The 19,440-nt window shown below is 54.9% G+C and overlaps 9 protein-coding genes across 9 annotated transcripts; 3 read left to right on the plus strand and 6 right to left on the minus strand.

Moving 5' to 3' along the window:
- Window positions 1-10: 10 nt before the first annotated feature.
- Window positions 11-626, plus strand: A1O7_00441 (uncharacterized protein; the record flags this gene model as incomplete). Its single annotated transcript, XM_007754482.1, has 3 exons — window positions 11-177; window positions 290-395; window positions 549-626. The coding sequence occupies 3 exons, from the start codon at window positions 11-13 to the stop codon at window positions 624-626; spliced, it is 351 nt and encodes a 116-aa protein (XP_007752672.1).
- A 1,671-nt stretch (window positions 627-2,297) lies between these two features.
- Window positions 2,298-2,817, minus strand: A1O7_00442 (small nuclear ribonucleoprotein D1; the record flags this gene model as incomplete). The annotated part of the gene is made up of 2 exons (XM_007754483.1): window positions 2,298-2,676; window positions 2,804-2,817. 2 exons carry the CDS (start codon window positions 2,815-2,817, stop codon window positions 2,298-2,300), a joined length of 393 nt encoding a protein of 130 aa, XP_007752673.1.
- A 467-nt stretch (window positions 2,818-3,284) lies between these two features.
- Window positions 3,285-4,301, minus strand: A1O7_00443 (uncharacterized protein; the record flags this gene model as incomplete). The annotated part of the gene is made up of 1 exon (XM_007754484.1): window positions 3,285-4,301. One exon carries the CDS (start codon window positions 4,299-4,301, stop codon window positions 3,285-3,287), a length of 1,017 nt encoding a protein of 338 aa, XP_007752674.1.
- Window positions 4,302-4,974: 673 nt separating this feature from the next.
- On the plus strand, window positions 4,975-6,374 carry A1O7_00444 (acetylornithine deacetylase; the record flags this gene model as incomplete). The annotated part of the gene is made up of 2 exons (XM_007754485.1): window positions 4,975-5,785; window positions 5,893-6,374. 2 exons carry the CDS (start codon window positions 4,975-4,977, stop codon window positions 6,372-6,374), a joined length of 1,293 nt encoding a protein of 430 aa, XP_007752675.1.
- An 885-nt stretch (window positions 6,375-7,259) lies between these two features.
- A1O7_00445 (uncharacterized protein) lies at window positions 7,260-9,459 on the minus strand (the record flags this gene model as incomplete). The annotated part of the gene is made up of 2 exons (XM_007754486.1): window positions 7,260-8,427; window positions 8,489-9,459. The coding sequence occupies 2 exons, from the start codon at window positions 9,457-9,459 to the stop codon at window positions 7,260-7,262; spliced, it is 2,139 nt and encodes a 712-aa protein (XP_007752676.1).
- A 996-nt stretch (window positions 9,460-10,455) lies between these two features.
- A1O7_00446 (uncharacterized protein) lies at window positions 10,456-13,002 on the minus strand (the record flags this gene model as incomplete). The annotated part of the gene is made up of 1 exon (XM_007754487.1): window positions 10,456-13,002. One exon carries the CDS (start codon window positions 13,000-13,002, stop codon window positions 10,456-10,458), a length of 2,547 nt encoding a protein of 848 aa, XP_007752677.1.
- Window positions 13,003-13,933: 931 nt separating this feature from the next.
- Window positions 13,934-15,075, minus strand: A1O7_00447 (oxidoreductase; the record flags this gene model as incomplete). The annotated part of the gene is made up of 3 exons (XM_007754488.1): window positions 13,934-14,444; window positions 14,502-14,801; window positions 14,852-15,075. The coding sequence occupies 3 exons, from the start codon at window positions 15,073-15,075 to the stop codon at window positions 13,934-13,936; spliced, it is 1,035 nt and encodes a 344-aa protein (XP_007752678.1).
- Window positions 15,076-16,328: 1,253 nt separating this feature from the next.
- Window positions 16,329-16,709, minus strand: A1O7_00448 (acylphosphatase; the record flags this gene model as incomplete). The annotated part of the gene is made up of 3 exons (XM_007754489.1): window positions 16,329-16,475; window positions 16,535-16,604; window positions 16,654-16,709. The coding sequence occupies 3 exons, from the start codon at window positions 16,707-16,709 to the stop codon at window positions 16,329-16,331; spliced, it is 273 nt and encodes a 90-aa protein (XP_007752679.1).
- A 1,079-nt stretch (window positions 16,710-17,788) lies between these two features.
- A1O7_00449 (uncharacterized protein) lies at window positions 17,789-19,120 on the plus strand (the record flags this gene model as incomplete). Its single annotated transcript, XM_007754490.1, has 1 exon — window positions 17,789-19,120. One exon carries the CDS (start codon window positions 17,789-17,791, stop codon window positions 19,118-19,120), a length of 1,332 nt encoding a protein of 443 aa, XP_007752680.1.
- Window positions 19,121-19,440: the final 320 nt, after the last annotated feature.

Below are 19,440 nucleotides of genomic sequence, written 5' to 3' on the forward strand. Positions count from 1 at the left end.
CTCCGAAGCCATGGCTTCACGCGCCTTCGTCCCGCGCCTCTCCTCCGCTTCCCGATCATTCAGAGCTCTCCCTCAATTCCAATCACGGTCTTTCCGGTCAACGAGCAGACAGTTCCAGGAAGCTGCCACGGCTGCAGCTGTACCTGTGAAGAGACCAGTGGGAGCTTTCAGAGGAGGGTGAGCTTTGTCGACCCCGCAGAATGAGACCATGGCAGACTGCAGAGCTCCGGACAAGCTCGAGCTGTCGTCACCAGCAAGAATAGAACGGCTGACAATCTGCGCTTCCCAGGCTGTTTGGATTCCTGCTCGGCTCGACGCTGGCAGGCGCATCCGTCTACTATTACATTCTCGAGGAATACAAGGTTTCTAATGAGCTATTGACCGAAGACATCTATGTACGTTATCGATTCCTCTCTTCCTCGAAACACATAGAGCTCGACCAGCCACCGTTGCAACAGACGCTCCACACGGGATACCGCCAACTCCTCTCCCTCGAATACCACTTACAGCTTCGTCGTAGAAGGTCAACGCTGATACACCAATAACAGGCACTACAGGCATCCGTGCAACGGATCCACTCCTACGTGACGGAACTGGAGAACAAGATGGGCCAGATGAAAAAATGAGCATTGATGAAAGGCTGGAGGAGCTGCTGGACCTACATGCAAGGGGAGCAAGAACGGAAGCAGCATTTCAATCCTTCAACCCCGAATTGAGCGGTACTGTACGGCCTTTTCTCGAAAAGGCAGAAGCACATAAGTCCCAATGTTCTCGAGTCCAGCTTCTTGGGCAAATGTAAAACAAATTGAACGCTATACTGTTCATGTCCCGCCAGTCTGCAAGTCTTTTTCCATGCGGTCCGGAGTCTTCTTTGTCGGGCACATTTTCTCACTGCACACCGCGGCCGGCGTCGCGGAAGTAGCACAAAAGTCTGCGTCTTATGGTGCGCGTCAAGTCTTGTCTATCAGGCTGAGGTCCTTAAATGGCTGGATTCCCGCAATGTCAGCATGTCAAATTCGGAGAGGAAGTGGAAGGTAGTTGACTTTCTCATTCCTACCTTCAGACTCTACTGACGTACGCAGTACTAGCAGGTAAGTTCTCACGTGGATGAGATCTTGGCGGTTACATATGCAAACCCTCCACATCGTACCTTACTGCACAGCGCAGCCACAGGCAAAAGGCACCCGGGGGGGAGGGGGGGTGCAACGCCTAGAAGCACAGCCTCGTATTTGCCTCTCCGAAGCATCGTGATCTCCTCCTCCCTCCCAGGTCCCCTTCGAAACGCTGGTACCAGTATCTGATATTCCTCAGAGCGGGAGTTATGACAACAGTTGCCAGTGGTGTAACGTTGGCAATTTCTCAACGGTGCACAGAGGCTCAACTCCAGCGAACAGACGTCAAGCATGTGGCTTCGAACAAAATGTCGACATGCGCCAACTGCCATGCCTGAGTTTAGGCAATGGGGCTCACCTCGGTGGCAGACCATATGCAGCCGAAGCCTGTTGATGCATTTCCGTTTCCGCAGCTCGTTCATGTACTTCGAGCCTTGTCCTCGACACCTTTACAGACTCAGGTACGCTGTAAAATGAATAGGGGTGCAACATGCTGTAGGATATCACGGGTGGACATCGTCGCTCGCAGCGCCACATGTCACTGTGCTACAGCAAATCCACGCCTCGCTCGACTTCAACCTCAAGCTACTGCGAAGGGCAAATCATCAATTGCGTTGAGACCTTTCTACGACGAGCGTCATGGAGTGAGCATGGCAGAAGAACTTGGCCTAGCAAAGTAATGCTTCAGGGGCCACTCTGAAGATGCAAAGCAAGCTGCCGAAGTTCATTCGATTTCACACCGTCGCCTGGAGACAACCTTCCTAGCTGCCGTAGACAAGAGGACCCGTGCCTCCGAATCATGGTCCCCTTTCTTTCAATTTCTCCGGCCACTTTCAATACAATGCTTTTGTCCCAAAATATAACGTAGCTGTGCTGTTCTGAATCAGTCGAGGTTGCTGAGACTGTAACAGCGACTTAAACTGCCTCGGCAGACAGCCTATCGTTTGGAGCTCATGCTGATAACCTCTTTTTCCCGGTAGGCAGCGGACAACGTCGATATTGAATCGCATGAAGGCTCATCGTCCCTTGCATCGCTGGTATTCCGGCATGCTCGTGTGCCTCGAGCTTGTAACGGGGCCCATTTCCATTTTGTCGACCCGCGGTAGGAGTGCCTCGTCCCGTCCCGATATGGTTCTGGCTGTGTGGGTGCAGCTCCCAATCTCCATCCCACTAGTTGGTTTCAACTTAGAAGCCTCTGCCTCTACCACGGCCGCGCCCTCCGCCTCTTCCACGACCTCTAGGCCCGCCTCGGCCTCCTCGCCCCCGCGAATCGCCCTCCTTGCGTGCCTTGTTCTTGGGCTTCGGCTGATCATCTATCAGTAGTGTATCCAAAGGTAGCGAGTCAGGCAGGATGTAGTATCTGATGGTCGAACCGCGGATGTTGATGGTGTCCAGGCTGATGGTCTCGCTCGGCGCACTGGGATTCGTGCGGTTTCTCGTCGTCATCTTGACTGCTCGCAGCGCCGTGTTCATCTGAGGAGACACCGAGGTGATGGTGCCGGAAACTATGGTCCCATTCTTGAGCTCAATCGTGACGGATTCGTTCGCGCATTTCATGAGAAACCTACCAGACAAATGTCAGCACGAGAGAAACTTTTTCGCGGGCGGAACAGATTAGGGAGGAACTGCAGCCACATTTTTGCTCAGCAAGGGGGATCCCAATAGCCAGCCAGCCGTGGTCTCTAACGTACCTGACGAGCTTCATTTTGGCACAAGTGGGCGGTCAGTCGCGCCGCTGTGCGCAAAGGTCGGGACGGTTGGCCGATCTGCTGGAAGATGCAGGGACGTGGTGCAAGGGTCGGGCCTGGTGCAGATAGTGAATCGGTGAGAGAATGGCCGCCGGGTGTTTGCAATTGTGCTGTGCATACTCCGTACGCTGCTGGGATCAAGAAAGTCTGCGAAAACCACCGCAGCCTTGCGTCGGCCAAGCGAAAGTCTTGGCGGCAAGGCTGGCAAATATACAGTCAGACAGTTCATTGCAGTGTTCGAGTTCAGTTTTGTTTTTCGCACCATTTCAGCTTGCGGACGGGTGCTATTAATTGAGCTATTGGCGAGTTTCATTCCTGGCATCCACCACCCAGCAGCACATGTCGATACTACCCGTGTGCATCTCACCACTTTCCCACTCTGGTCTCGATGCTCTAATTACTTCCTCCCTTCGGCCTTGACGCTCTACTTCCTCTTCTTCACCACCAACACGACCAGCGCGCTTCCGCTATCAATCCAATCCCTGCCCTTGCCTTCTGGCACTTCCTCCATGATCTCCTTAGCGCGTCTGACGAAGGTGTCCATCACGTCCTCAACTTCCCCACTTTCTACCTTCTCCCTATTTGCTTCTCGCCAGCGAGTGACGGGGCTGGCGGTTCCCATCAAAGCCTTGGCTTGATTGAAGTCCGTACGCATAGTTCCGGTAAAAAACGATTCCCCTGGCGCCAAATTTCCTTCTTTGTTGAATTCCAGCCTGACAAACTCTTTCTCGTCAAACTCGTCGAGGAGCCTTTTCAAGCTCTGGTCGTTTGCGCCAAGACGATCGATACATTCCCAGGGCATGCCTAGATTGATGTACATCTCCCGAACGATCCTGTTTCCCGGTAGTTCATAGGGAGCGAGAATCTCCTCTTCCATCTTCTTGAAGAACTCCCTCAGCTTGTTCCCGTTAGGAGTAGTATTGGGGTCAATGTTATAACCTGCAAAGCACCATACGATGACGCTCCCACCAGGCTTTAGTATCTTGGCCGCCTCGCCCCAGAAACGGGGCATGTCGAACCAGTGCGCTGCCGTGGCGGCCGTGACGAGATCCACAGAGCTCGACCCGTCCGTCGAGAACTTTTTCAGCGCCGACAAGTCGCTCAAGGATTCGGCTGAAGAGACCTCGTATGTGATAGGTTCCCCCGATTTCGTTGAGCTCGCGACCGTCCTCGCGGCTTCGATCATGCTCTGGCCAGGATCCGCCCCGATGGCATGCTGAAAATGTGGCGCGAGTAACCTCGTTGCGGTGCCTGGACCGCAACCCACGTCAAGGACCAAGTTCAGGTCCCCACCTGAAGACGTGTGGTGGGATATGACGAGATCGATGAGCTTGTCTGGGTAGCCAGGACGATGCTTGAGGTACCTCTGTGCCGAAGCAGAATCATAGTTTCGAAATGTCGGATCCTGTCTGGACGCCTGTGAAGACGAGGTAGTTGCCATGCTTGCCTGCGCTGTTGCTTGGATTTGTGTCCTCGGGGTGACACTTCGAGCAAAGGAAGCGCGCAGTACGTCTTTCAGGTCTGTTGTCTGATCTGGTGACCCCGTCTTACAGAATGATCAAGATGGCCGAAGCGCACAAGTCGGGGTCACCTTTCGCCTTTGTTCGTCGAGGCCTCGAGACCGAGTTTCACGTCCAGAGCAGACAGGTCGGCGGCCGACAGACTGACGGCCTTTCGAGTTGAGGGAGTTGCGATCAGTACCACCTCTTACTTGACGAATTCCTTCGCTTGAAGTATCTTTGGTCCCAGCGCACCGCCCCCGCTTCTGCCTGCTCCGTTCCCGACAGGCACCCCGCCATACGGGGCCAAACAGGCCCGGTTCCTCTCACCTACGCTCTCTTTGGCTTGGTGAGGGAGCATGTCTCTTGAACAGGCAAGCGAGGCCCAGTCGACTCTGCTGTTGCCTGGCCGCGTCCTACAACCAATGAAATGAAAAAGCGCAGAGTTTGATCCCGAGCATCGGATCGCCGAGAGTGCGTGGTTCACCATGGAGATGTCCGTGCGGAGATCGATTATATGAATGTCGACGAAAGGCAATGTCGACACGACCAACCTCTGTAGACAGCTTGGACAGACACACAAGCAATACTTTCTCGATCGAGCACACCGCCGCCATGCCTGCTCTTCCCGACGACCTCGTCGCGGCAATCACAAAGTCCGTGTCCGACGGCTTTGACGACCAGCTCGCTTATACCCAGAAACTCATCCGATATGGCGGCCAGCGCGGCGAGGAGGCCGAGGTCCAGAACTTTGTCTTCCAGCAGTTCGCGGACCGGGGCTATGATCCCGTTAAGTTTGACATGGACGAGGATGCCATCAGCAACCATGTCGGTGGTGGCAAGTTCAGCGCGACCCACTCGCGCGCCCCCTGCGTTGTAGGCACGCACAAGCCAAAATCCCAGCACGCCGAGGGCAAGAGCCTCATCCTCAACGGGCATATCGATGTGGTGCCGCTGGGCCCCGTCGACATGTGGGACGGCGACCCGTACAGTGCGAAAATCGTGGGCGACAAGCTCTACGGCAGAGGGGCTGGGGACATGAGGAGCGGCCATGCCTCGTACCTGTGGGCGCTGGACGCATTGCGACGCATCGGTCTGCAGCCCGCCTCCGAGGTCATCCTGCAGTCCGTGCCGGAAGAGGAGTCGACCGGCAACGGCACGCTGATGACCCACCTGAAAGGCTACAAGGCCGACGCGGTGCTGATCCCCGAGCCCGTGCAGGAGAAGCTGGTGCGCGCGAACGTCGGGGTGTTGTGGTTCCAGGTCGAGGTGCGCGGCAGGCCCGTCCACGTCCGCGTCATGAGCACGGGGACGAACGCCATCGACGCGTGCTGGAAGCTCGTGGAGCCGTTGCGCGAGTTGGAAGCCGAGTGGAATGAGCGGCACGTCAATGCGAAGCACTTTGAACAAGAAAAACATCCCCTAAGTGAGTTTTGCCTGTGGCCCTTTTTGTCGCCCCCCAGCCATTCTACCCTACAGTAGACGCACTGCACGTACCCGAACACGCTAATCTAGACATTTTCCTTGCGACAGACATGAACGTCGCCATGGTGAACGGCGGCGACTGGCAGAGCTCCGTCCCGGCGTGGTGCCGCATCGACTGCCGCATGGCCATCGTGCCCGGCGTGAGCGCCGAGTCCGCCGCCCGGGAAATCGAGAAGAAGATCGCCGACTTTGCCCGCGCGGACCCTTACCTCAGCGAGCACCCGCCCAAGGTGACGTGGAACGGCTTCTACGCCGAGGGCTACGTGCTCGAGCCGGGCAGCGACGCCGAGAGTGTGCTGCGCACGGCGCACAAGCACGCGACGGGCGAGGACTTGGGGTATCAGACCTCGACGGCATACCTGGACGCGCGCGTCCACAGTATCTACGACAAGATCCCCGCGTTGGTCTACGGGCCCATCAGCGGCGACATCCACGGGTTTGACGAATGGGTCAGCGTCGAGAGCGTCAAGAGGGTGACGATCGCCATTGCCCTGTTTATTGCGCAATGGTGTGGGACCGAGACGATATGACGATATAACAATACAACTCAATCTGAATGTACGTTCTTCTGCTCATCCGCTCATCTGCTCATCTGCTCAGGTGAGTACATAGGTGGCGACGGAAGTGAACCACATCCACAGCCACATCCCCATGTTGTCCGGAATATCGTAGAGGATCAACGCGTCCCGTTCGCTCGGTCGAGTCGGGTCGAGTCGGGTCGAGTCGAGTCGTCTGTCCTCCGTCCCCTCAAAGGCATCGTATGTATTACTGTAGCCGTGGCTAGCCATCACCATGCCGCATTGTGCCATGTCCTGCCTGGTGTACCCGTGTCCTGTCGTACCGTTTCTGCCGTGGGTGCCATGCCGTGCCGCGCTGCGCTACTCTGTGCGCCGTGTCCGTGCCTGCACGACCCAGTCCCCGAATGGTCTGGCCTTATTAATGCGCTTGGGAGGCCGATACAGCACCTGCTCAGACGCAGGGTCATCTACTCAGGTACATATGTACCTCGTACACGGCGGGTACGTCAGTAGGGAAATGTCCCTGGAAATCGCAGTCGGAAGCTGGGCTTTGTCTGTTTCTGCGCTCGGGCCAGGTTTATACGCTAGATCTTGCTTTGTAGGGCCCCAAAAAGATACTCGCCTGGTGGTTAGCCAGCCCGGGCAAGATGCAGAGATGGAATGTGAGAGGCGGAGGGGAGGGACGGGGGGGTTTCTATAACTCCTAGATTGCGTGCGTGCCTGTCTGTTCTCGTGATCACGAGATCGATCCACCCGATTGTCTTAGTTCGTCGAGTGATTAGGTACTGTGATTGCGTATTCCGTACGAGATCAGATAGGTATGTATGTATATTAAGCAGTGAGCACTATGTAAACCCGTCACACTTCAAATCGTCATCTCGTCATCTCGTCATCTCGTCATCTCGCCAACGAGCTCTCCTGCCCCGGCAATGCCTGGTACATCGGCTTCCGATACGCTTGATACTGAGACCGCAGAGTCGACTGGTCCGGACACCCTTCGGCGGCATGCACCATGTCAGCCGTCGACGATTCCTCAAAATCAGGCGGCGTAGCGACTTCACTCGCGACGTCCTCGTCCTTCTTGTCTGCCCATTCCTTCCCCAGCCGCGGAGCCGCGAGGTCCACGCCGCCCAAGCCGCCGAAGACGACATCTCCCTGCGCCGTGACGGGGACGCCGCCGTCCAGATTCGTCCACTCGCCGCCCATTGCCGCCTCCTCGAACGCCATACGCTGGACTTGGAACTTGTCGTCCATGATCCACCGGGCGCGACGGAACTCGCCCCACCGGAACCGGCGCTGCATCCAGCCCACGAGGGGCTCCAATACGAGATGCAGCAGAACGATAGCCCCGCCTACGGCCAGGATGATCGCCACGCCGAGCACGCTGAAGCTGATGGTCGAGCCTGTGAAGGCGACTTTCTGGCTGGAGCACATGGCCTTTGACACAATGTCAACGGGACTCTGCAGGTACGCTCCGACAGGCATGTCCTCTGTCTTGACACTAGGAGCTGCATATTCGACGACCGCGTGCTGGAGCTTCGCCAGGCTGATCTCGAACCAGTTCGCAAGTTCGATCTGCCATTGGTGATCCGGCAGTGGGACCTGCTGGACGCGGTCGTAGATTGTTTCCTGTGCGCGAAGGGCGGACGCGCCACGGCCAGAGATGGAATGAAAGGTCGAGAGCGAGCGGGAGGAGAGCGCAATGCGGGAGGCGATCGTGTATTGTACGTCGTTGAGGTTGAGCTTGGAGGTGCCGAGGGCTGTCCAGGCCTGTTGGTATCCCGTCAGAGGGGTACATAGCGTGTTGTCCTCGACGTTGCAGTATTGGTATTGATCTGCACATGCCATGGCGGAGACGTATTCGTCTGCGGAGAAATACGAGAGGTTGGTTCCCATGTAGGAGCCGAGGTCGACGTAGAAATTTGCACTGAAGAACGGGTCGGATGTGGGATGGTTGTATTTGATCGCGTTAGCCGCGAGGAAGATGATGGTGAGGTCTGCGTCCGTTGGGTTGAGTTCAGGAATGGGCAAGAAGTTAGTGGTGTCGAGGGGAACTTGGAGGGAGCTTGAGCCGCATGACGTGTTAGTGGAGGTTCTGAGTGACATGCCTTGGGCGCAGGACTTACTTCACTTCATAGCCGAATCCATCGATAAAGGCATGCTGGTTATACAGGTATGTCGTGTTCGTGTCAACGGCCGCGCCAAGGTACGCGCCATAATGGTATTTCCTGATCCGATCGCCTTCGACACCGAGGCCGTCGGTCCCAGTCGAAGTGATGACAGAAACAAACTCGTCCTTTACAGTCAGTGGCGAGCAGGTAGTGACTTTGCGGAAACCCACTCGGCCAGCATGCGGAGCATTGATTCCAAGGTCGGAATGCGAGTCGATCAGCCCGGTGTCCATCTTGAAAGCCTGCGGCACAGCGCAGATTGAAGGACCAAAGGGACAATCCGTGTCTCCCGAGGACCAAGGGATAGATTGCGTGGTATACATCCCACACCGAAGTTTGTTGTTCAAGCTTGTATTCTGATCATAGCATTGCCGCGTATATTCTGCCGCCACTAGCGTATCGTTGAGATCCTTGTACTGCATTGCGAGGGTCCGCTGCTCCAGCGTCGCCGACTCGTCGAACGACCAATACCCACAGTCGTCGCTGACAATCAGGCGTTGAGCGCCTGCCGCACGGGTAACAAGAGATGTGAGAATCGAGGCTGCTCCAAAGGCGAGCAGGAACACCAGCGCGAAGAGAGCGAGGGGCAGCGATCTTGTCCATGGCCGTCGCACATTCTTCCGCCAATACCACGCGATCTCGGTGAAGGATTTGGTAGCCTCAAAAGGGGAACCCGTGTTGCGGAACACGAGTTGGTGCTGGTGATAGATGCCGTCTTTAGCATCCGGACTGGCGGAGCATTGATGGGCGAGGAAGCTGAGGATCCTCCATAGGCAGGAGCCAACGACGGTGACGAAGAGGGCGAGGAAGGCTGTTAGAACGGATGCCGACCGTGCGGATAGCGTGATGGTGCTCCCCACGATGATGCCGCGGGACCAGTCTACCCAGGGACCTGTATAAATGGAAGCTTCTGCCATCGTAGACATATTGGAGGCAATCGAAAGGGGATGTGATTTGCCATCTTCAGAGACATGGAAATCTTGAACATTATCAAGTCGAAAGATTCCAGCAACGGCGACCCCTCGAAGGCTGAAGCCAAGGACGATTGAGACATAGCAGCCGTAAAGGGGTATCAACGACTTTACCTCACCTGGAATACGAGGTTCGGCGCACGTATTGACACTCTGAAGTACCTCACAGAAGCTTGATGTCTGCTACTAGCCAATCGCGACTTGCATGCGCTCTGGCCGCAGTTACAACATCTCGGGACCTGCATCATAACGTGGTCGCACCGTAAATACAAAGCTTCGCGGCTTCACGGGATTGGGAGAGCTTGGCAGAGCTCGAAATAGATACCAGTGGTCTTGGTATTGCGGGTCGAAAGAAGATGATGGCCTTCAAAAGGACGTCGTGGTCTGGTCTGAAATGAGGTTGAGCAAAGTAGACAAAGTCGCGGGTGGGAACACGAGGTGCCCAGCTCCGCCTTGCCCATTGCGGAAGGTCGATGCCGAGACCAAGGCTGATTAAATCAAAGGTAACGGTGACACGCCTCTTATGCTGCTGTCACTCTCTCCAGGTCGAGTCGGCCTTGACCCAAAGGCTGGAGAGTCACATTCTGTAATGCGTGAAATTCACCTCGGTCGGCTGGTGCAGATACGGGCCAGGCCTGGGACAGCCTCGCAACGTGCCACACCTGCCAACGCCACGATCCGAACCGGCCAAATTCGATGCTGACGGGCAGAAGCGTATTTGCATTCTTGGTATTATAGGCTAGCTAGGTACGGGATCTGGGGGCTTCAACGATGGATGTGGTCGCTAGCCTAGAACGAAGGCTAGACACAAAAACAACGCTTGGACGCTAACAAACACGAAAAGAAATGGCTCGATGTGTTGGCGGTCCTTCGATATCCCAAGAAACGAGCGTGAGTACGTGCGTGGCTTCTCATCAGGCCGGCTGTGGGAAGCCTTTCCAACCTTCCCCTTCAAGAAATTCTGGATCCTAGCGAACTTTGCCTGCCATTGCCCACCGGGATAGGCAGTAGGGACATCCGTTTCCCCTTGCCACTCATTGCGAGCACACTGCTGGGTCGGGTGACCGTACGCTTTGACAACGGACTAGAGTTTGGCTCCACGGGGCGGTCATCCTCGTTTTCGCTCCCCTGGTCATCCTCGTCCAAACGGTCCGACCGCTTCCCTGGACTGCTATCATGTCGGCTCGCCATGATGGGATTGTGGGACATTGACCGCAAGGGTACCTGTGAGGAGCCATAACTTCTGCTCAGGCTCGATGGTGGCCTGGGGATTGATCCTCCACTCATCGTAGGCTTATTGTCTCGATTTACCACAATGGAAGACGGTGAGCGGATGGTGCCAGGCACGGGAGCACTGACATTTCGATTCCGGTGATAAGGTACGGGGTCCAATAGGCTACTAGTCCTTGCTGGGACGGGATCAGCCACGCGTTCAGCAAATGATCTGAACTGTTGATTGTCTTGCTTTGCCAGTGTCGGAAGCATAGGCGACGGTGACGCCGATGCTTCGCGACTGAGCGGGCTCCTCAACGGTAGCGCAGTATTTGATGAGATCGACCGGGGAGTATATCTCCGTGCCGTGTTTGGCGTGGTGGTAGAAGAGGATCGATACGATGGTGCCAGAGTGCCGTCATCCGACTTGACCACAGCCGACCATCGTGGCTTGTGTGAGAGAGGGGTAGGCTCTGGGCGGGGTGCGGACACCACGGGAGGTGTATATACACCTTGACGGTACACCGACGGTGGCCCAGGTAGAGGTGAAACCCCACGTCGAAGTGCACCACTGCTTGAATGCGACATGGGTGTCGTTGGGCGTCTGGACTGTGGAAGCATGGACGATCGTCTGTTGCCTGAAGTCGGAGGTGGCGGCCTGCTTGTCGACGGCGTGCGTTGTTTTGTGTACCCATTGAGGCCGTATTTGGGCACGGGCTTTTCCATTCGCTGTGGCGGTAGATCAACCGACGAAGGCGGAGAGCTGCCGGGCGTGCTTGCGAAGGTGCTCGCGAATGAGCGGTCTCCCGACATGATGCTCGAGATGGATTCTCGGAGATGCGAGTTCTGTCTCGAACTGACTGGTTCCAAGAGGCTTTCCAGGTCTTCCATGGTATCAGTCAGGTCCCGCATTCTGGAAGATAGATCCTTATGCAAGCGTAGAATCTCCCCATTAACGGTCAGGCGATCCTTCAGACCTTTCTGGATGATGGCCAGCACTCGCTGAATAGCGGGACTATAATGCAGCCTCTTTGCCTCGAAGCTCTCCGTCCTCTTTGCGAAAGCCGATGGATTGGTTGCAGGGTAGTTTTCGTGGATAGCTTCCTGGACCTTAACTATACTCCTTTCCACCGAATCGCACATCTTCTGAGCTTGCCGGCCAGCGTTGCGGAAGACAATGACCCAACGATCCTCGCTCAGTTCGCGTCGAAGTGTATCGGCCTCCTTTGATAATTCTGTCCAGTTCTTCTCCAGCCGCGCCCGCTTCTCATCGAGCTCCCGGCATGCTATGGGGAAGATTTTTTCTGCTCGAGACTGGAACATAGACAATCGCATGGGCAAGAAGTCCAGCGACGCTCTCAGGGGCTGCATGCGAGCGAACAGTGCTAGGAGGGTCGAGTCGTCGAGAGCGTTCTCGATGATGGGAGAGCCGAGGGGCGAGGATTCGAAGGTGGGTATGCTGAATCGGGAGTTTGGGGTGCTTTTCTTCTGCAAGGGTTCATCGATGAAGGATTCGAGCTCGTTCAAGTCGATGTTCTGATTGGAGTCGGCATGTGACTGCGTTTGATATGCCATATGCCGCTTCTCTTCCATTTCGAACACCAAAGCACTGAGCGCGTCCATCTCCTGTCCTACATCTGCGAGGACTTTGGCCCACAGCTCTTCCCACTCCATAGCCAGTTCGACTTGTTCGTGTACTCTTTTGAGCTGCTTCCGGACATCGTCCCAGCCGCCCAGAGTCACCTCCATCTGTTCCACGACTGCCTGCAGATCTTCCGGGTTCGCTTCGCCAATATCGGGGCGACCCTGCAACTCCTCGATCGAAAGGACATACATGTTGATGAGATTTCCGAACTTGTTCACGGTTTTATCCGTGTCATCCAGACCCAGTCTTCCGGCAGCCGCAGCCCATTCCACATCGTCCTCGGCATCGAGGTTCTCCAGAACCTTCAACGCCTTCTTGATCCATGACTGTATTTGTTCGGCTGCACCATAGATGGCTTTGATGGCTTTTCGGGCGGTCGGGAGAGTCGTAACCGCAGCGCTCAGGGATTCGGCTTGGGGGACATTTATTGCCGTGAGACTTGCGATCTGGCTGTTGAATGATTGTCGGGAAAAGGAGAAAACGGAATCGCTCCTTGAAAGACTGTCGGGGATAACAAAGGAACCCGCGTCACTGCTGGGTTCGGAAGAGGTGGAATTCGCCTGGTGCTGGGAGGAGACATCGTTCGACAACGAAGGGACAAGGAGTTGATGTAGGTCGACATCACTGGGGGTTTCCACCATTGACGGGCGGCGGAAGACAGAGGTCATAACAGTCAGCTAGAAGCAAGTCAAGCCTGCTTAGTCTGCCAGATTCGATGCCAGAGGACCCAAAAGCAGGGCACTGCAGTGGCAGCGTTGTTCATGTGCGGTGGTATCGCTGACTGTAGCAGTTGAATGAGCTTGGACTCGGGGGTTTTAGACTCGACCGTGTGTGATTTGTGACAAGCCGATTCTCTCGAAAAAGTCGCAGGCGGTCATCGGAGCCCAGTATGGACGGCCAAAATAATGCGTGGCAGTTGACTAGGCGTGCGTGAACAAGTAAATGAATGGACGAGGTTGGACGCTGGAAGTTGTTGGCGGTGCAAGCCCAAGCCCAAGTCGAAGTCCAAGTGCTAGCCCAGGCCGGCCGGATATTTGTTTGGGTGTGAGATTAACCAACACCTCGAGGCGACGAACGAGGGTTAGCCGTCACGGTTTCACCTCCAACTGTCCACAACGCGCCTCAGAAGCTTAAAACTGGGGCTAGCGCACGCTGCAGCCACTAGGATCGACGCTGCTATCACACTCGTGCCTGGATGATGCACTCTGACATCAACCCTCATAACAAAAAAATGGCGTGTCCTGCGTGCCTGCATGTCACAACCAAGTGCTTCGTACTACTCCTGCACAACTCGCTGGATCAAGACTCAGTGTTGGAACGGAGTATGTCTGATTCAATGCCTAGATCAAGTTATCCAGAGTGATAGAACCATATCCTGATCGATGTTTGTATGCTGGCCAAATTCTAGACAGGCCTGCATCACCCCAATGGAACGGCTGGATCAACCACCCAGAAGACAGCTGCCGTCCATCCCAAACATATCCCCCAAGCACTATCTCGAGTGCAGCGATAGCGATAAAAGCCAAAGAAGTCAGAGAAAACTGGGCAGAACGCTGAAGATTCAAATTCGGTTTAAATGACTTCTTCCCTCTCCCAGCCCGTAGCCTTCATGTGCTCGATACCTCTGCTGGGATGGGGCTTTGCGGGGTCTTTGTATTCAGAGGCGAACGGGTTCGGGTCTTCGGCCTGATCGAGATTGCCCATCGTGTGATGAATCTCGCGATGCTTCGCTTCGTCGGCTCGGATGTAGTATAGGAGGTCTCTCATGCTGCGGTGGCCTTCAGGCATGTTCCAATACTTGACGGCAATCTCAGGGGCCTCCAAATTCTGCCATTCCGGCAATTTCCCCGATTCGAGATCTTCGATAGCGAACGTATAGGTCTTGGTTGCCTCCTCTTCCAGGTATCCAACAAAGCGGTGGCAGGTCTTTGGTGAGAGGAGGTACGCAACGAAGAAGCCGTTGCAGAAAACACCCTGAGCTCCGAGAATCATGAGTCTCATGAACAACCCCGGCTCGGCCATTCTGAGGAATGTCAGCAGGTGCATCCGCTCATTGTAGGCGTCCTCCAGCATTGTTTCAATCCTGAACGCCCATGTCAGTACCCTTGCGGTAATCAACAAGCTTGAGCCATCCTCTTACCAGCCATTGTCCCTTTTCATCGACCGCAGACTCCGCAGGTGCCGAAGCATGCCGGCAACCATGCCCGGAACACCAGCAACGGTCTCGAGGAAAATGAACCGAATCAACCACTTCCTCTCATTCATCACATATGGCTTGTCCGGGTCATGTCGATATCCTGTGGCCAGGTCGGTGCCCCACCGCAGAAACCGGACCATGTTGTATGCGACTCGGTCGGAGAATCCTCGTGGTTCTCGGTGAGCAATCTCGATGCTCTTGAGTTGCTCTTCCGTGGCCTCGGGATGTGGCCATGCCGGAGGACTATCTACTATCAGCAATTTGTCGCTGATGGGGTGGGAAGTGGGACATACGTCAACTTGATGTGTGGGAGGTTCTTAGGAGGCGGAAAGAAGTCGAGCTGTGTCCTGCGAGAGACTGAGAAGTGCCGTCTTGACTGGGCATCGAACGGTCTGAGACCTGCACAACAGGCCCGAAGGCCTGTAGAAGTGGCGGTTGAGCAGAGCAAGCCCTTGCTGGCCGCTCTCGACAGGTTCGCAGTGAGTGTGGGTGTGAATAGGGCCTTAGAGGAGGTCATGGTGAGCCGAGTGGCGTGTCTCACTGATACTGGTTGTTTAGTAGGTCAGTCAAATGGGTTGGATTGAGGACTTTATGCGCTGTGATCTGGTCAGCAGAGACAGAAGCATGGTAGGAAGCTTCAAGCATAGATATATCTCGAGCAATTCAGGCGGGATCCGACACGGTCCAAGATCAAGCGTGGAGAAAGCATGTCAAAGCGCTGCTTGTCATGCGCCAAATGCGACAATTTCCAGTCGCGAGCCTCAGGCACCCAGGTTTCGCAACACCGCGTTACTCGTACGCATGCATCCAGAGCGTTGTGCGGAATGAACGACGATGAGTGGTGGGAGGCAACGTGGTTCTGCTACGTAGTTCTCGTATTCCAGGAACAGGGTTACGAGCACATCTTGGGTCGCTCCACCGCGGAGCCAGATCCCTGCTGCCGGCGTGTCCTCGCGACAACCGTCCCCTCCTTCGGGTTAGCTTCCACTGCACACATTTTACGCTTGCTGAGTCAGTTCAGCCTTTAACGCTCGTAATTCCACCACCATTCGGGCACATACTGGCTATTATTGAGCTTTACTTGTCAAGCCACAGGCAAGCCCAGACCGTTCGAGGAACCTCGAGCTGTAAGTGGACAGACATCGTCACTTCAAGAGACGAGCTGCATACAGGTTTCCTCCTTAGTAAGAGACTCGGAACAGGGTTGCCATCGCCGCATCAAATCCCGACAAAATTACTCGGAGCACAGTTGGGATATCGGCGACCTCACAGTAGACCAAATTCCACAGCCACACCTGACATGAAAAGGACGGCGAATACCGGATGCTGGAGGGCTGAGAGCGCGAGGCTATGAAGGTGAAAAGGCAGTGCTCAAAAGGTCGATGAGCAGGATATCGGGAGAACTCGGAGTCGCTCAATTGCTACCTCTGAGTCCGAGTTGACTTCTTTGAGCAGTTTGTCGCTCGACGTTTCCACATCCTTCAGCACTACCCAGAACAGGTAATTCGTATTCACGACAGATTTGGTCAACGTCAATGGAAGGTTCATTTGCTTTGAATTATTGTTTCCATCTCCACGCTGCACGCCGCTCACCTCGCTTGGGTTGCCCGGCTATGCAGTGTGAGCTGAGAGGCACACATTTAGACGGATTTCTCAACTTTATCGTCCAATCAAATCCACCGTATTCATACAAAATACTGTGGTACGAGTAGCACGGCAGCGTCCGCACTTTTGTCCGCGGACGTACCCAGCATGTAATCGGTCCGTATCTCAAGCCACATTGAAGGACTTTTCCCCATCCTTGGTTGCAATGTCTTTAACCTCAACCTTGACGACTTGAGCAGCTTTCGGTCCTTCGTTGAGATCCGCCTTTAGTTTCTTTAGTGATTCATCATCACCTTGCGCTTCGCCCGCAACCTTGAGGGGATGTGTCAGCAGGAAATGTGGTGACTCCCTCTCAGCGACTGGGCACTAACTTTTCCATCTGAAGTGTTGGACACAAAGCCAGTGACTCCGTAGCTGCTAGCCTGACTCTGGGCGAAATCACTATAGGACTTCAGTACTCGAACGATCGAATTTGGCCACAGGTACTTACCGAAAACAAACGCCCTGCACTTTGCCGTGGACGGTGAAAGCGATTCGCTTGGACATGTCGAAGTGGCCTGGTTCGTAAAGGGTACAGTTGATTTGTCTTGAAAATCTATCCAGTGATGCGGCGCGTGATTTCAACTGAGTGGCATGAGAGCGTTGGTTTGGTGTTTGCCTCTTCTTACTTTGACCAAATTGTTCAGACTGTACGGAGTACAGATTTAATATGCGGGGCAATTCAAGGGCCTACGCCTATGACGCCAGAACGGCGTAACGCTGCTAACGCTGGGCCTCGCGGGAGGCAACGACAGGCCTCGGGTCACTGCAGCTCGGCGATCCTGAAACTTTGATTCTGAGGCGCGTCCCCGCAGGAAATCACGTCGGGACGTCAATAGACCCGTTTCACATCACGATGCTGTTGTTGAGACCAGAGCTCGGCACTAGAGACTTCGCTCAGCTCATGGACTGCATGTAGATCATGGAGATACCGAGTCGCTAGTTGCCAGGTCTTTGTGTTGATTCCTGGTGTATAAGTAAAGGAAAGGAAAGGCTGACTGTGAATGAAAGTTGTGGTAACTGGTGGTTGCGCTTTCTCCCCATGTTCCCCTTTTCAAGGGCACTAGCAATCATCTAATTTTACCTCAGTTGACACTGACTCATTGTTCTTCGCAGACACTGTTTTCTTCCGTCGTGCTTTCTCGATCTGTGTTCTCATCTTCCGTCGCTCGTTACCCTCCCACTCGATTAGTCGCCGTGTGACTGCCGGTCAGCGCGTTGGCCGCGTTCTCCTTGCCACGCTCTTGGTCGAGAGGAGTGCCGCGTCGTCACGCTGCTTGCATCTCCTGTCAAAGCCTCTGACACGTGTCAGTGCCGGCACGACCGCCATGAGCGCAGACCTTGACCTCTCGTTGTCGACCGAACCCTCACCATCGCCGTCGGCTTCTCCAAATTTACTTGCAACGCCCGATACCTCCAGTTTTCTATCGAATCGATCGGTTTCCGGAGTCTCTTCGATATCGAGTTTTTCCTCATACTCAAATGGCTCAACCTCTTCTCGGACAAATTCAAGCTCTCGCCGTCGTGGCTATGTGCGTCCCCAAGGGGGCTCATTTGCTGACTCGGCGAAGAACCGCGAGAGCGTCATGAGCCTCGGCAGCATTGCCCACCTACAATACTATTTCGCTCGAACGGGCTTACTCGATGGCAAGGGAGGGCAGATGGCTAAGAAAAAACAGAATGGAGAATACGATATACCCAAGTCATCGTTATCGGTTGATCAGGAGCTGGTCGAGTCGCCCGTTGAAGATGAGGCTCAAGCCTTGTGGGAAGCCGCCCAGGAAGACGGTGCCGACGTGATGCTACCACCTACGGTATCCACATATAGCCATCGCTCAACATTCGTCGCCCCGCCCCCGGACCAGAAAACCATGAAGAAGGAACTGGTCGAGGCACTCGAGAATGCATTGCAGGCGGTTGAATCGTGCGAACAGTCAAGCACCGAGGGGACTGAGCACCAAGCCCAAGGGTTCTATGAGATACAGGGATTGCATGTTCTCGACACGACAACACAGGCGATCCGTGCCGCACGGCTCTACTACACACTTCATCCCAACCCCCAAAGATTGAACTCAATCAGGTCTGACCAAGAACTCCGCAAGGACCTCTATTCCGTACTGGACGTCCTCAAGAAATGTGCTTCACGGAATTTCGCGGGTGGTTTTCGCGAGGATGAAAGACTTGCGGTCTTGGTCTGGGTCTCCGATGTGGGCATGATGATCGATCGAGAAGCCAAGATGGAGGAGGCTGAGAGGACTGAGAGAAAGGACTGGCACTGGATGGATGACGCCAAATGGGTCGGCCGAGAGCGGGAAAGGGATGTCAATCTGCTCAAATTCTTGCTTGAGGGAAAGGGCCAGAGTCCACCAGTCGAGAGGCCTGAGGAGACGCCAGAATTCTTCCGCAACCTCGCAGACGGCAAAGACCTCGTGAAGATGCACAATGCAGCCGTCAAACGATCCAAGAGGCAGTTCGACTTCATCAAAAGCTTTCATGAGGATGTGGCTAAGCCTTACCGACGTGCCGACAACCTTCGATTCTGGCTGAAAGCAGCTGAATTAAGATGGGAGCTCAAGCTCCAACTGGACGTGATGGCTGTGGCCAACCAGGTCGAGACCAATGCAACCTGGTCTTCATTCGAAGATGTCGTGCGCCAATGGAGTCGTGGAGTTCGAGCTGAACTCACCAAAGATTGGAATGGGGAGGAGGAGCGCAGACTGCATGCTCGTGCGCGCAGTTTGGCGATGGCGAGCCCCTTGTCGAGTCCTCAGCGGAAGACATCTCCTGCTCCGCCTCTCCCTGCTTTGCCGAAACGAATCGTCCCTCCCAGCCCACTGGCCAGTCCCTCGCGGACGCCGGACATTCCAGAAAGCCCCACACTGAAGAAGGTGTTCACGGCTTGTGTTGAAGAGGCCTGACTTTTCGGCTCCGACGATGGAACTGCTTTTCTTCTCGATGTTGGAAATTTTGTTTTTGAGAGCGGCTTCCAAGCATCACGACGATACCCATGCATCTATAAGACGCAGAACACCTAATTTCTGGACTGGTCTGTGAAGGAACGATGTATCTCCTACCGACCGACGGACGCCGGAGGACTTGCAGAAAAGGGCCAACCCCGCTTCGACTTGGTATTCAATATAGCCACCTTGACCCCTATGGATTGTATGGAGAATGAGCATCTTACCGGGTCTGTCATTGATCAAGTATTGGTGGCAACTGGAGGAGTTCGATCAGGAGA

Source organism: Cladophialophora yegresii (genome assembly GCF_000585515.1).
Source record: "Cladophialophora yegresii CBS 114405 chromosome Unknown aczIN-supercont1.1, whole genome shotgun sequence".
NCBI classification, from domain to species: domain Eukaryota; kingdom Fungi; phylum Ascomycota; class Eurotiomycetes; order Chaetothyriales; family Herpotrichiellaceae; genus Cladophialophora; species Cladophialophora yegresii.